We start from the raw sequence: 11,543 nt of genomic DNA, 5'->3' as shown, positions 1-11,543 counted from the left end.
AACTTCTAACTTAAAGTACCGACTAGCTGAAGAACGGTGAGCTTGTTGGCGCTGAGTTTCGTTGTACCCCTGCAGATAATGCAACAAACCATTGGTTTACGGTTCAACGGCCTCGCATGGCCTCCCAAAGCGAAGAAATTAGGATTTTTCAAATAATGGCTCATCTCTGTAGATCAAACAGACGTCGGGCATAAACACGATCCTAGAGTGGTCTTCCCTTCCCACGTGTACCGTGTGGAAAGGTAAATCACGATGCTACCTCGGTTTTTATTCCTAAAATCGGGTTGGTCTTGAATTGTGGATAATCGGATTCTCACTCTTCACGTTAGTTCGCTAGGAACCTAGTTTCCCGGGGTTTGCCTCTTATCTGAGGTCCTTGAAGGATAGTCATATCCCTGCAGTGCAAAATTTAGTAAAACTAAACATCTAAAGGGCCCATGGCCATCCTGCAGACCTGAGACAATCGGGGAGGGGACTCTTAAAAGCCATAGCTATCGGGATAAATCTTTTCTAGCGCGTGGTGACTGACTGTATGCCTCGTAGTGTGCATCTTTCCATACTGCATCTTACTGCATTCCACCCCCAACCTTCGAGGGAAAGATGAGCGCCTCAGTGACCGACTTTAAGCTGGTCGGGCTGGCCGCCGGCTTTACACTAGGATTTGGCTTTCTTACCGTCTGGAATGCAATCAAACAGACTGCGGCCATTGAGAAGCCGTACAAGAGCCCTTATGTGATTCTTATCTGGATTGAAATCTTGTCAAATGTGACAATTGGAGTAATGGGGTGGCTGGTGTTGGAAGGAGTGATCCCTGCAATGTATGGCCCTGGAAGACCAGTTGACCCCATGTTGTCGTACTGACATTGTCCCCTCAGCGCACCTGTGCTGTCGGTGCTACTACTCTGCTGGGCTATTGAGATTCAATGCCTCATGCAGATCATTATCAATCGAATCTATGTCGTGGTGGATAAGAAAGTGAAAGCCAGGAGAGTGAAATGGGTAACTGCCTGCCTCATCACCGCAATCAACATTGCCGTGTTCTGTATATGGATCCCGGCACACATGGACCCCCCTGTCAATCATACGTGAGTCCTTTCTCTTACCCGCCCAAGGATACCGCTGACTCCTCCGTACAGGTACGTTCTTATCAATCGATACTGGGACCCAATGTCCAAGGTACTGATATGCGTCGTGGACGCATGTCTGAATGTGTGGTTCTTACGAGTTGTCCGTGTGCGACTGATCCGGGAAACTGGGCTGAAGAAGTATGGCCCGCTGGTCCGCTTCAACGTCCGGATGATGATTGTCTCCGTCCTTATGGATGTAAGTTGATTTACTCCTCTATTCTGCGATCTTATCACTGATCACAACTCCTAGGGCCTCCTTATTGGACTTATGTTCCTCCCCAACCCAATGGTCTACATCCAATTTCACCCTGTAACATATCTAGTGAAGCTCAACATCGAGATGACAATGGCTTCACTTATCCGCAAGCTCGCAAAGGAGAGTAACATCAACGAAATCCACGAGGCAGTAAAGCATCTGCCGAGTCGATTCCAAGCACCAAACCTCTACACCAAGTGCGATGACGAGGAGAGAGACCAGAAAGGTTTGAAGCACGTCCAATTTTCCGAGCTCCAGCAGCAGGGATTTGAGACGGAGGATATGAAGATCTTGAAAACAACCAGTGTCCGTGTTGTAACAAGCCCAAGACCGTTCGTGCATGACAGGCCATCGCATAGAAGATGAGCGCAAAGACGGGCTAGTGAATCTACAATTGTTGTATATAAATATGGTATATGCTGTGCATACTATTAATGTATCATTGATTTCATAATGGAATTACTACTAGATAGAGAAGTTTAATCAACCCGACGGATTACAAAAATCCTTGTAAGAAAGTGTTTGATCTATTCATTCTACACTCCGTCTAGACATCGGCGCACTCTACTCTCCTTCAGAATATCTAACCCCTCAGCACTCCCCCCTATCGTACCTAGAGCTCCATCCTTCCCCCCCCTTTACCTTTAAGCGAAGGCCTTATCGGGAGATGTGCAGTAGTAGTTTGTTTAAAAGTGAAACTAGTTCGTTGATGTTTGTCTGGACTCTTGCCTATTCTAGGGTGGAATTTTCCAGCAAAAAGCAAGCCACCGACGTCCGCCACGCTCAAGAAAAAGTAAGGTATTCCGATCACGGAGGGCACCAATCATCAAGAAGAGCTAACGTATCTTAGGGTGTTGGGATTGGGAATCTAGACATGATCTGGTTCTGGTGACTAAAAGCGGCGAGGATTGCGGACGGAGTCCGCGCATATGCGAGATATGCGGAAAACGCACCCTGGGGAGCCTTGACAGGAGTACTGTTTAGCGTTTCGCATTGTTGACTGGATGACCGTGCTCGCGACTCCACACCGAACTCATGGTAGGGAAAAGATAAGGGGCCAATCATTCGGGTTGAGAAGCTAGTCTGACATGACTTAGCCGAGGACCATTGAACAACAGCCATTCCATGGTTCAACGGCCCACTCCTTGCCTTAGTGTTGCCAGAGCCGATACACACTACTATCATTTGTCACCTCCGGCCGAAAGGTCAACAGGTGACCTGAGTTCCAATTGAGAGGAAGTATCATTCATATGTCATCGTCATGGGGAGGATAGGGGACACAATGGTTGTACTGTCTCTGGATGGCTCGAATGTAGACCAAGTTCCAACTGACTTAAACTCACCACACTACTTGGAGCAAAACGGGAAAGCCCCTCCAAGATCCAAATGGAGTCCCTCGAATGACCATGGTCTGCATCTCCACTGAAAAATACGAGTCTTTGGGGGTGGGGGGAGAGGACAATACGGCCGAAGGTGGGTTTACTCGGTCCAAAAATGTCAACATAGGGATTCAAGGAAGTTTAAAAGTGAGCGATGAAACAGACAACCCATGGGATGGACCCACGACCATCATATTTACAATTTCGCGTCACACGTGGCAAACCCTACCCTTATCCTAGTCAAGGATCTCCCTTTAGACTTTTGTACCTGCGCGATCGTCGTGTGAAGCCGGTGTCGTGTGGCTCAAAGGGGGCCGATCATCTTGCCCTGTCTTCTCCGTCCGTAGGATCGTCTCGGGGCTCATGATTCTATATATGTTTCAACGGACCCTCCTGTATCACATCATGGTCTGGCAACCCTTTCACCTGGGTAAACTGAACACATAAGTCTCGAAAATGAAGCACAATATCGCATCGAACATGTGGGAGAGGAAGAAAGGCCTGATTGTCCAACTCTATCAAGATGAAGAATGGCCTCTGAAACAAGTCCTCAAGAGAATTCGCACGCACACCTTCAACCCAAGGTGAGATAACCCACATAGAGCCCAGAGAGGAAAATCCCGTGACTGACAGATTGTTCATCAACAGTGAGACTCAGCTGAGGAGTCGCTTGAAGAAATGGCGGATCACCAAGCTATCTCGCCGCCGTCATAAGAGATCTCTCTTTAATCAGCACGAAGATAGCGGCATTGAAAGCTCCTCCAAGGAGCCGTCATCGGAAGACCAGACACCTGTTTACTCGGGTGATGAGGCGGCACAGCCCACAACATCCGCAACAACGAATGAATCCCTACCAGAAGAAGACTGGTATTCCGCCGAAAGGGGTGATACTACGCATTCACCACCCACCGCAAGAGTCCTTGTACCGCACACGATTAGCAATTCCTTTACTGCGACCATGTCGGCAATGAGTCCGCCGTGTGAGTGCCATGATGTTCCATCTGGATACTGTCCTAGGTTAGTTCTCTCCAGCCTCTACTTTTTGTTGTTCAAAGTCGTGACTAACGCGCCTGTTTCTCAGCCTTCACTATTCCACCACTGACTATTGCGTCCCACCGGTGGAGCGACCGGGACCAGAAATAGCCTCAGCGCAATGGCCTGCTGCTTTCTGGTATCGAATGTCGCTAGATGATGCGGCCCATTATTCACTTTCGCAGTTTTACACTCCCTCGTCTTCCAGTCACTTCATCCACCAGCCGGCACATGTTATGCCTCTCCCTCATTCGGACTGGTTTCAACCTCCAGGGCATCCATTAGTCACGCCTCCTCAATAACCATTCGCCACGAGTCGCTGGACTCTGTCAGTATCAATCTGTAACAACTATCCTTCTTTTAAACCCCTAATATGCTTGGGACTAATATCTGTCTTTGTGTTTACTTTCATACCCCACATTGTCCGTTGTATTATGTATATAATCCTGTGGTGATTGCAATTTCCATAACCCGGTGTTGGATTAGAGAACCAGTGCATTTGGATTGCTGCATTTGTGGATATGCATTCTTTTGTCTCTCCCATTTCATTCCCCCCTGCCTCCTCAATACGTCAACTTATCGGGCTAGCTCTGGTAGCTTCACTAACTCCGTGATCAGCTGGGCGTGGGATTCTGTCTTTGAACTTGCTATCACCTACTTTCCCATCGTTACTACCAATTGATTTTCTATCACTCAGTGTAAGGACTTGGTTGCCTTGCTTCATAGACAGCAAAAGCATTCCAGAATCTCAATTCCTATTTATGTGCGTCCATACCGTTTTCGTATTGTTCCATTCCTCATTGGGTGCTGGGTTTTCGTTAAGCGCTTCCTCGATAACACACGGTGGATGGAGGTAAGGGCTGGGTACTCGGAGACTATACGATTACTCATGTTGGCTGACAATGCCTTACCTTTGACGCACCTGGAAAGTCGAGAACGGCGTTTCGCGATTTGTTGAACTTGCATTGAAGGAAGCCAACGAAGGCTATGAAGTCCTTTTCCTCAAGTTTATGTTGGATATGGTGCTTGTTGGTTGTTTTTAGTTCAAACTCCTTAAACATACTTTATATTTCTGTATTTTAGGCTTTCACGCGGCGCGTGTAGCAGATTTGTCTCCATAGGTGCCAGGGTTGTTCCAAACTTTCTACGTTTCAGGATAAATATATACATATTCAGTTATGCACCCTGCAGTACAGTCGAAAGAGGGTAGTTTCCTCTGACTTGTAGGTCCTCTAGGCTGTTTACTTCAGGTTCCTAAGCTGAATTACTTACCTAGCTTATATTCTATAGCAAATTGTTTCCGGATCGACGCCGGTCTACACCTAGCCTTAGCAGAATACGTTTGGCACTTTCCGGCAAAGTTAATAGCACACAGAAAGAATAGCTGTTGTAGCCAATAGGTTGTAAATTCTGAATGGTTATGTTATACTAGTATTTTGGTAGATATATCCTGAAGACCGAGGCAGCCACCTACCGTGAGGACAGTTGTTCAGCACCTGAAACTGCCACGTCCGACGAAGATCATACGACTCGATTGATACTAGATCATTTGTGCCAAGGAAGGAGGGGACCTGTTGGAGTAATATCCTATGCTAGACTGTTCTAGGATATCTATTCTGTAGATTATGAGATTTGGTTCACTACCGGGATCGTAATTTACTACATGTGGCCCTGATTATAATGTGAAGTTTTCGTGCACTATTGTTGCAATTTCATTTGGGTTATGCTTTGCCAACTTCCGACCTTATCTAGAAGGCCTATAGTCATTATTTCCACAGAAAGATCTTTTCATGGCTACTCAGCGGCATCCATGCAAAAATGAGGTGCAGATCAAGGATCAAGAAAAGCTGCCTGGGATGTGAACGGGGGCTTTTAACATGCTCCTGTGGGCTGAAGTGCGATATATATTGCTATTGAAACTATGGCGCGGCATATGCCGCAATGAGGCTTTCAAGCCAGTGATTCCTAAATTCATTGCGATCATATGTTTGGCTTCCCAGCGGCTCCTGATCATATGGCCGAACCTCGAGGAATTGGTGCCCTTGACACATACGGACACGCAGACCTTCTTGCTGATACTGATCCATACACTCGGAACAGAGATCAACATCTGAACATGTGTGACAGACGAATCGGCCGCCAGCCACTGTCGGTTTATTACCACATATGTCACAGCTGACCGACCGATATTGGAGATCCAGCTGATCTGTAGCGTCGACTTCCTGAGCGAAAGCCACACGGGCAGCCAAAGTGTCATTCATGTAGAGCAGACATTTCCCCAGGGCATAGAAGTTCGATTCCCCCTTCGCTAGGGCACTGGTAGCGAGCCTAGTTATACTTTCGCGTAGTGCCAAGGTGCGTCTCCCGGGGTCTGTAGGGTGGTATTCGTGGCAATACTTCAAAAGCCTTGTTAGCATCGGTGGATGAAGAGAGGCCCAATCCAAGGGGGAGCGACCGAATGAATCCAATTGCGTAGCGTCCGCCCCCTTAGACAGGAGTATCTCGGCAATGTCAGCCTGTCCAGCGGCGGCCGCTGCATGCAATGGAGACGATCCTTTGTGGTACAGTGCGACATCCACTCCACTTTCAATCAGCGATGTGACGATTTCTGTGTGTCCTTTCGCGGCCGCCTTTTCCAATGCCGTCCGTCCACCCTGGCACCGCCCGAGAGGGTCAATACCCCGTTCTTGGAAAACCTTCAAGAGAACAACAAAGGCTTCTGTATGCCCTTTGGTAGCCGCGTAGTGAAGTGCCGTGTGATCCCCATTTTTGTCCACGGCGGAGGGATCGGCCCCAGCCTCGATGAGCAACTGGATGACAGCAGGCTGGCCGCCGGCTGCAGCGTTATGCAGTGGTGTTCGTCCATCATACCCTGTAATTGATACATTAGCTCCTGCATCCAGGAGCCGTTTCGTGAATTCGATGTGACCTTGAAAAGCGGAAAGATGGAGAGCACTATTTCCATTCATATCCAATGCATCAATCGCAACACCCGCGCGACAAAGAGATGAGATGACCTCCAGATTCCCGTTGACTGCGGCAACATGCAAGGCAGTCCGATCAGCGTCTCCGAGGTCATCAATCGCTGCGCCACGGTCAAGTAGTAGATCGATGATCTGGTCTGTTCCAGCAAATCCAGCGAAATGCAGCGGGCGATCCCCATCTCCATCGGCCATAGTAACATCGGCTCCAGCATTCACCAATGTCTGAACTACCGCGTGTTGTCCATATACCAAGGCGTGGGCAAGAGCCGTCCTTTCATTCCAGCCTGAGGTATTCACATCTATACCAGTGTTCAACAAGAGACGAACCACGTGCTCTCTGCCACCGACAGCCGCGTAATGGATTGCCGCATCCCCAGACATATCGCGTGCAGCGATATCAGCTCCCTTAGCTAGGAGGAGCTGGATTGCATCTGTGTGTCCGGCAGCAGCCGCAAGATGCAACGGCGGCGGATCGTCGACCTCGGTGACATGGGCATCGGCGCCAAATTCGAGTAGTAACCTAATGATATTGCATTTCCCGTGGCAGGTGGCCGCGTATAATTGGCAATTAATCTCCTCTTTCACCGCAGGCAGGTTTTGGTCTGGTGCCGCGCCTTTTGCTCCCTCTAGCAGGACCCGAGCTAGTGTTTCATTGTCTTTCGCCACAGATCCATGTAATGCGCATCTCCACTCCAAGGTATCCTCGCTGTCGTATGCGACATTCGCCGCCCCAGCAGCGAGCAGCAAGCGAACCACATCTTCGTGGTTGTGGGCGATAGCATAGTGGATGGGTGTGTGTCCGTCCCCATCGGGCATCGATACTGGCACATCAGCCCCAATCAGCAACTCAATTGCTTTGACTTGTCCCTTTGCGGCAGCGTGATGCGCCGCTGCCTTTCCATCGATTAGTCTCATCGGATCCGGGTCCTTCTCTAGGAGCTTACGAATCGATGGGAGCCTGCCATTTTCCACAGCCCATATCAGGGGTGTTTTTCCATCTTGTCGGATATACCCAGCTGCGCGGTCATAGAAGAGGTGTGATAATATATCTTTGAATCGGTGCGCAGTTTGCATGAGTGAATTGATGTCGGCCAGGTTCAGTTGTTCCGCCACCCCGAGGACAATCTCTGCAGGGGCAATCATGAACGAAAGGGGCTTATGTGGTTTCATGGTAGATGTATGGGCTTGCGGTACTGCAGACGGGGCTGGGCCATTTGCTGATACTTTAAAGGAGATAGGAATCTGGTCGTGCGGCTCATCTGCGCTGATCTGCTGTGAATACGAGCTGGTGGGCCTCGTCTTCATTGCCTCGTTCGTCTCATTCGTCCCCAAATACAGAAAAGGGCAACCGATCAACAATCATATCCCAACTAGCAGGCCGCAAGCCATGTCCGCCTATATACCTGGGGCTGTGTACCAGCTTCGTGATGTCTATATTGATCAGAGCGTGGTGATCGTTTCCCTACATACCAGAATCTGGCTTGAAACCCACCTTCTTCTCTAGCTAGTGTATTATAGCTTTGAGAAAGACTGGCCGACTAGAGCCACATTGTCAATGCGCTCGGCACGTAGCTCAATATACTACTGAAAAATTGACATGGGAAAGATGATCTATCCACAATCGTCACCGAGTACTTGAACTCGTGCCCTGGCCGAAGACTGACACTACTATAAGGAGGGTATGATATACCCCGTACCCCTAAAGCTATTTCTGCAGTTTGCTCTGAAGTTTCTCCTATGGGGTCTTGATATGACTCAAATTTTAATAATTATTAGATCCATAAACGCCAGTCGCGAGGACGTCAGGATCGATGTAACAGTACTGACAGGGAGAATAAACTGAGCCGCCAAAGTCACCGCCCTCAACCATATCAGCCTACTTACTTCCTACCTTAATGTATCTTTATGAGAGCATCTCCTAGAGAGGAATGAGAATGAATGAACGAGTTTGATTGTTGCCCATAAGCCCAATACTCCTGGGGTTGTGTTTTCAGTACTGAATGTATCCGCCTTAGTCTTCCCGTAGCATTCAAATATAGTTATGTATGCTAGTTTCCTTCCAGATTATAGGACTAAGGAAAGTCAACGTAGTTTTGATGATGTCTAATTAAGCCGCACATATGATATGTTATATTTCTCTGTTCTGTTACATAAATTGTCACCAAAATCTCCTCTATTCTCTGAGCACGCGATTCTTTAAAGTAAGGCTGTTTTGTCCTCTTTAGACTGTCTGACCTAGCAATCTTCTCAGTATAGTTCCGTGGGTAGTTGTCTCTATCCTTCTCAAGACTCTAGTTTTTGTATGTCGCCTTAGCACTATTGGGGAAGAATTCCCGATGGCTTGATTATGCACAGGTCTGCATATCTACAGCAAAGGTAAAGGGTACATGCGCTTTGTCAGTTCTTGCACGCCACCATTGTGACCAGAGATTGCGTTGATCCCAAAGTAGTGAACAGTCGGTGGGAACCTGAGCTCTGTCATTTCAACTTATTCGTTGGCCGCTTCAAGTCAGACGTGGCTATTCTGCCTCTGACACAAACAGAACATCAAAATAATCGTCAATTTCTTGGGGCATATCCACAAACCCAGGTTCTAGCGGGGTAAATGTCCTCTTGGGGATGTCAACGGTAACGAGTATCGAGACAAGTCATTTCCCTTTGACGAACTCGCACTGATCTTAGGATATCACAATGATCCAAATCAAGCTGCGAGACGGTCTATATATTACTAGATAGGCTTCCTAGACAGCGTAGCATGACTTGACTCTCAAGCAACAGTTGTCTAGCAGCCAAGAAAAGCCAAGCGTTTCTAAATACGAGGTCGTGACTCAGTGGGCGATTGTATTAATATGCCTGACCGTGCTGATTGATCAGGAAGGCTGCTTTTGAGATGCAACTATTTCTTTTGGTCCGAGTGACACGACTCCATGGCGCCAAGTACCGAGAAAGTTGAAGCCCTGGCCGCATGGGAGAAGCATGCCCAGTCCTGGGATCAAAGTATGGGCGACGAAGGGAACGAGTATTTCTCGGTTCTAGAGTTACCAGCCCTGAAGCGAATGATAACGGGGCAGAACCGGCATCGAGCGTTGGATCTTGCCACCGGAAATGGCCTCGTCGCTAGATGGCTTGCTCAGGAAGGGTTCTCTGTAATCGCGACGGACGGCGCAACAGCCATGCTAGAACACGCAAAGGCGCGAACGGCTGTCTGGTACGAGGAAGGCAGGCTGTGCAAGAAACAAGAAGTTTCCTTCGAACTCCTAGATGTGACCAACAACGATCATTGGGCGCAATTCATTAGCAACGCGACTCATATGGTTAGTGCCTATTACGGAATATCGGGATAGGATGTGTTGAAGTCTCGCAGACAAAAGACGGACATTTATCTAATGTTTACTAGCAAGGCGGATTCGACGTAATTACGATGAATATGGGTATCATGGACATACAGGATTTGGAACCATTGGCAGCGTCGTTGACACGCCTTTTGAAGCAAGACGGATGGTTGGCGCTACTTTCATTCGGGCCACCATTACAGATCTTGGTAACCCTAGTGCTTGTTCTAACTTGGCTTTTGTTCACAGTTTCGTGGCTACCGCTCTTCATCCTCTATTCTTCACGAGTGGCGCAAAGCGCCAGATCATCGTTGGCGAAGACCCGGTGACCGGTAAGCGCAAGATAGACCGATCGATAGTTTTGTACCAGTATCAGAACGTCGCCCCGGCAAGGCAGTTACTATTCTCTGATAGCAGAAACCACAAACCACCGGTACGACTCAGTCGACAGCGGAATGCGGGCCGAACATGCTGACCATAAATCAAAAGTTCTCATTCCATCGGTCGTTTCAGGAACTGTTCGCCCCATTTTTTCGGGAAGGGCTCATCCTGGATGCCCTCGAAGAGGTGAACTTCGATGAGAGTTCCTATGAGCCCTCGCGTGAATACGCAGCGAGGAACTTCACTGAGTTCCCTAAGATTCTTGCATTTAGACTCAGGCGCCGCCTGGCAGACACTAAGCGATAGGAACATCTTTGGGGAGTTTTATGTTGTCTTGTTTCTAATGGCGTCCGGCTTTGGGTCGGATTGGTAGACTTGGAACCTACATGTTCCAGTCGTCCGCCAAGTTATGTTTTAGCTTCACTCTCAAGCAGACTATCTTTCCTGTGTATATGCTCCCATGCTAACTAGAGCAAGTATATGTTCTCTTGCACTGCGTACGGCGATATGTTATCAGGTTCGATTCCGAGCTTACGCCGCTGGTTCTCTGAGTAGTTGACCATTTCAAGCTTCGTGCGTGGTCCGGTTTTCTTTGGGACAATAGATAGGCTCAGTCTTCAACCAAAGATTATTATATATATCGATAACATTTCTAGTCATAGCTTCCACTAGATAAAGCGGTTCTCTGCAGATGGCATCGATGTTAGCATGTGTCCATGATGAACATGGATGTATTGCGCGGAACTTAAGACAAGTCATACTCAATAAAATTAACAGTTTCCCTAATACTCCCAAGCCATGAATCAAGGGATTGATGAACTGCTGTGGGTGCCGTCGATACAAACAGGGATGCGCCTCCAAGCTTCTGCAATGCTTCCACCGGATCCTCACGGCTGGTGCCAATGTACTCGTGCGAACTCATTCTTTTTATCGCCTCGGGGTAATACAAACGTCCGGTAGCTGAGTTTATTCGCATACTGGAAGGCCATATGACCGGGACTACTGAGCCCTTGGATGGCCACGATGTCACCTATAGGGATGCTCATGTGGCA

At 48.2% G+C, this 11,543-nt stretch overlaps 3 protein-coding genes across 3 annotated transcripts; all 3 read left to right on the top strand.

Annotated features, from left to right (window-relative positions):
* Positions 1-536: 536 nt before the first annotated feature.
* On the top strand, positions 537-1,749 carry BDW43DRAFT_319056 (uncharacterized protein; the record flags this gene model as incomplete). Its single annotated transcript, XM_032048823.1, has 4 exons — positions 537-818; positions 876-1,085; positions 1,137-1,323; positions 1,378-1,749. Exons 1-4 carry the CDS (start codon positions 601-603, stop codon positions 1,747-1,749), a joined length of 987 nt encoding a protein of 328 aa, XP_031900791.1. The 5' UTR covers positions 537-600.
* Positions 1,750-3,218: 1,469 nt separating this feature from the next.
* On the top strand, positions 3,219-4,096 carry BDW43DRAFT_310629 (Clr5 domain-containing protein; the record flags this gene model as incomplete). Its single annotated transcript, XM_032046994.1, has 3 exons — positions 3,219-3,346; positions 3,411-3,779; positions 3,844-4,096. 3 exons carry the CDS (start codon positions 3,219-3,221, stop codon positions 4,094-4,096), a joined length of 750 nt encoding a protein of 249 aa, XP_031900790.1.
* A 5,595-nt stretch (positions 4,097-9,691) lies between these two features.
* On the top strand, positions 9,692-11,367 carry BDW43DRAFT_274692 (class I SAM-dependent DNA methyltransferase). The gene is made up of 4 exons (XM_032041756.1): positions 9,692-10,092; positions 10,176-10,279; positions 10,360-10,543; positions 10,600-11,367. Exons 1-4 carry the CDS (start codon positions 9,706-9,708, stop codon positions 10,795-10,797), a joined length of 873 nt encoding a protein of 290 aa, XP_031900789.1. The 5' UTR covers positions 9,692-9,705; the 3' UTR covers positions 10,798-11,367.
* Positions 11,368-11,543: the final 176 nt, after the last annotated feature.

This window comes from Aspergillus alliaceus (genome assembly GCF_009176365.1).
Source record: "Aspergillus alliaceus strain CBS 536.65 unplaced genomic scaffold BDW43scaffold_19, whole genome shotgun sequence".
Taxonomy (NCBI): domain Eukaryota; kingdom Fungi; phylum Ascomycota; class Eurotiomycetes; order Eurotiales; family Aspergillaceae; genus Aspergillus; species Aspergillus alliaceus.
This window is presented reverse-complemented; position numbering and strand designations above follow the sequence as displayed.

Bases quoted from the DNA above. Each gene is read 5' to 3' on its own strand.
- BDW43DRAFT_274692 (XM_032041756.1), top strand. From the start codon at position 9,706: ATGGCGCCAAGTACCGAGAAAGTTGAAGCCCTGGCCGCATGGGAGAAG. The intron at 10,280-10,359 runs GTTGGCGCTACT...TTTTGTTCACAG, and splicing joins CTTTTGAAGCAAGACGGATG to TTTCGTGGCTACCGCTCTTC. The intron at 10,544-10,599 runs GTACGACTCAGT...ATAAATCAAAAG, and splicing joins GCAGAAACCACAAACCACCG to TTCTCATTCCATCGGTCGTT.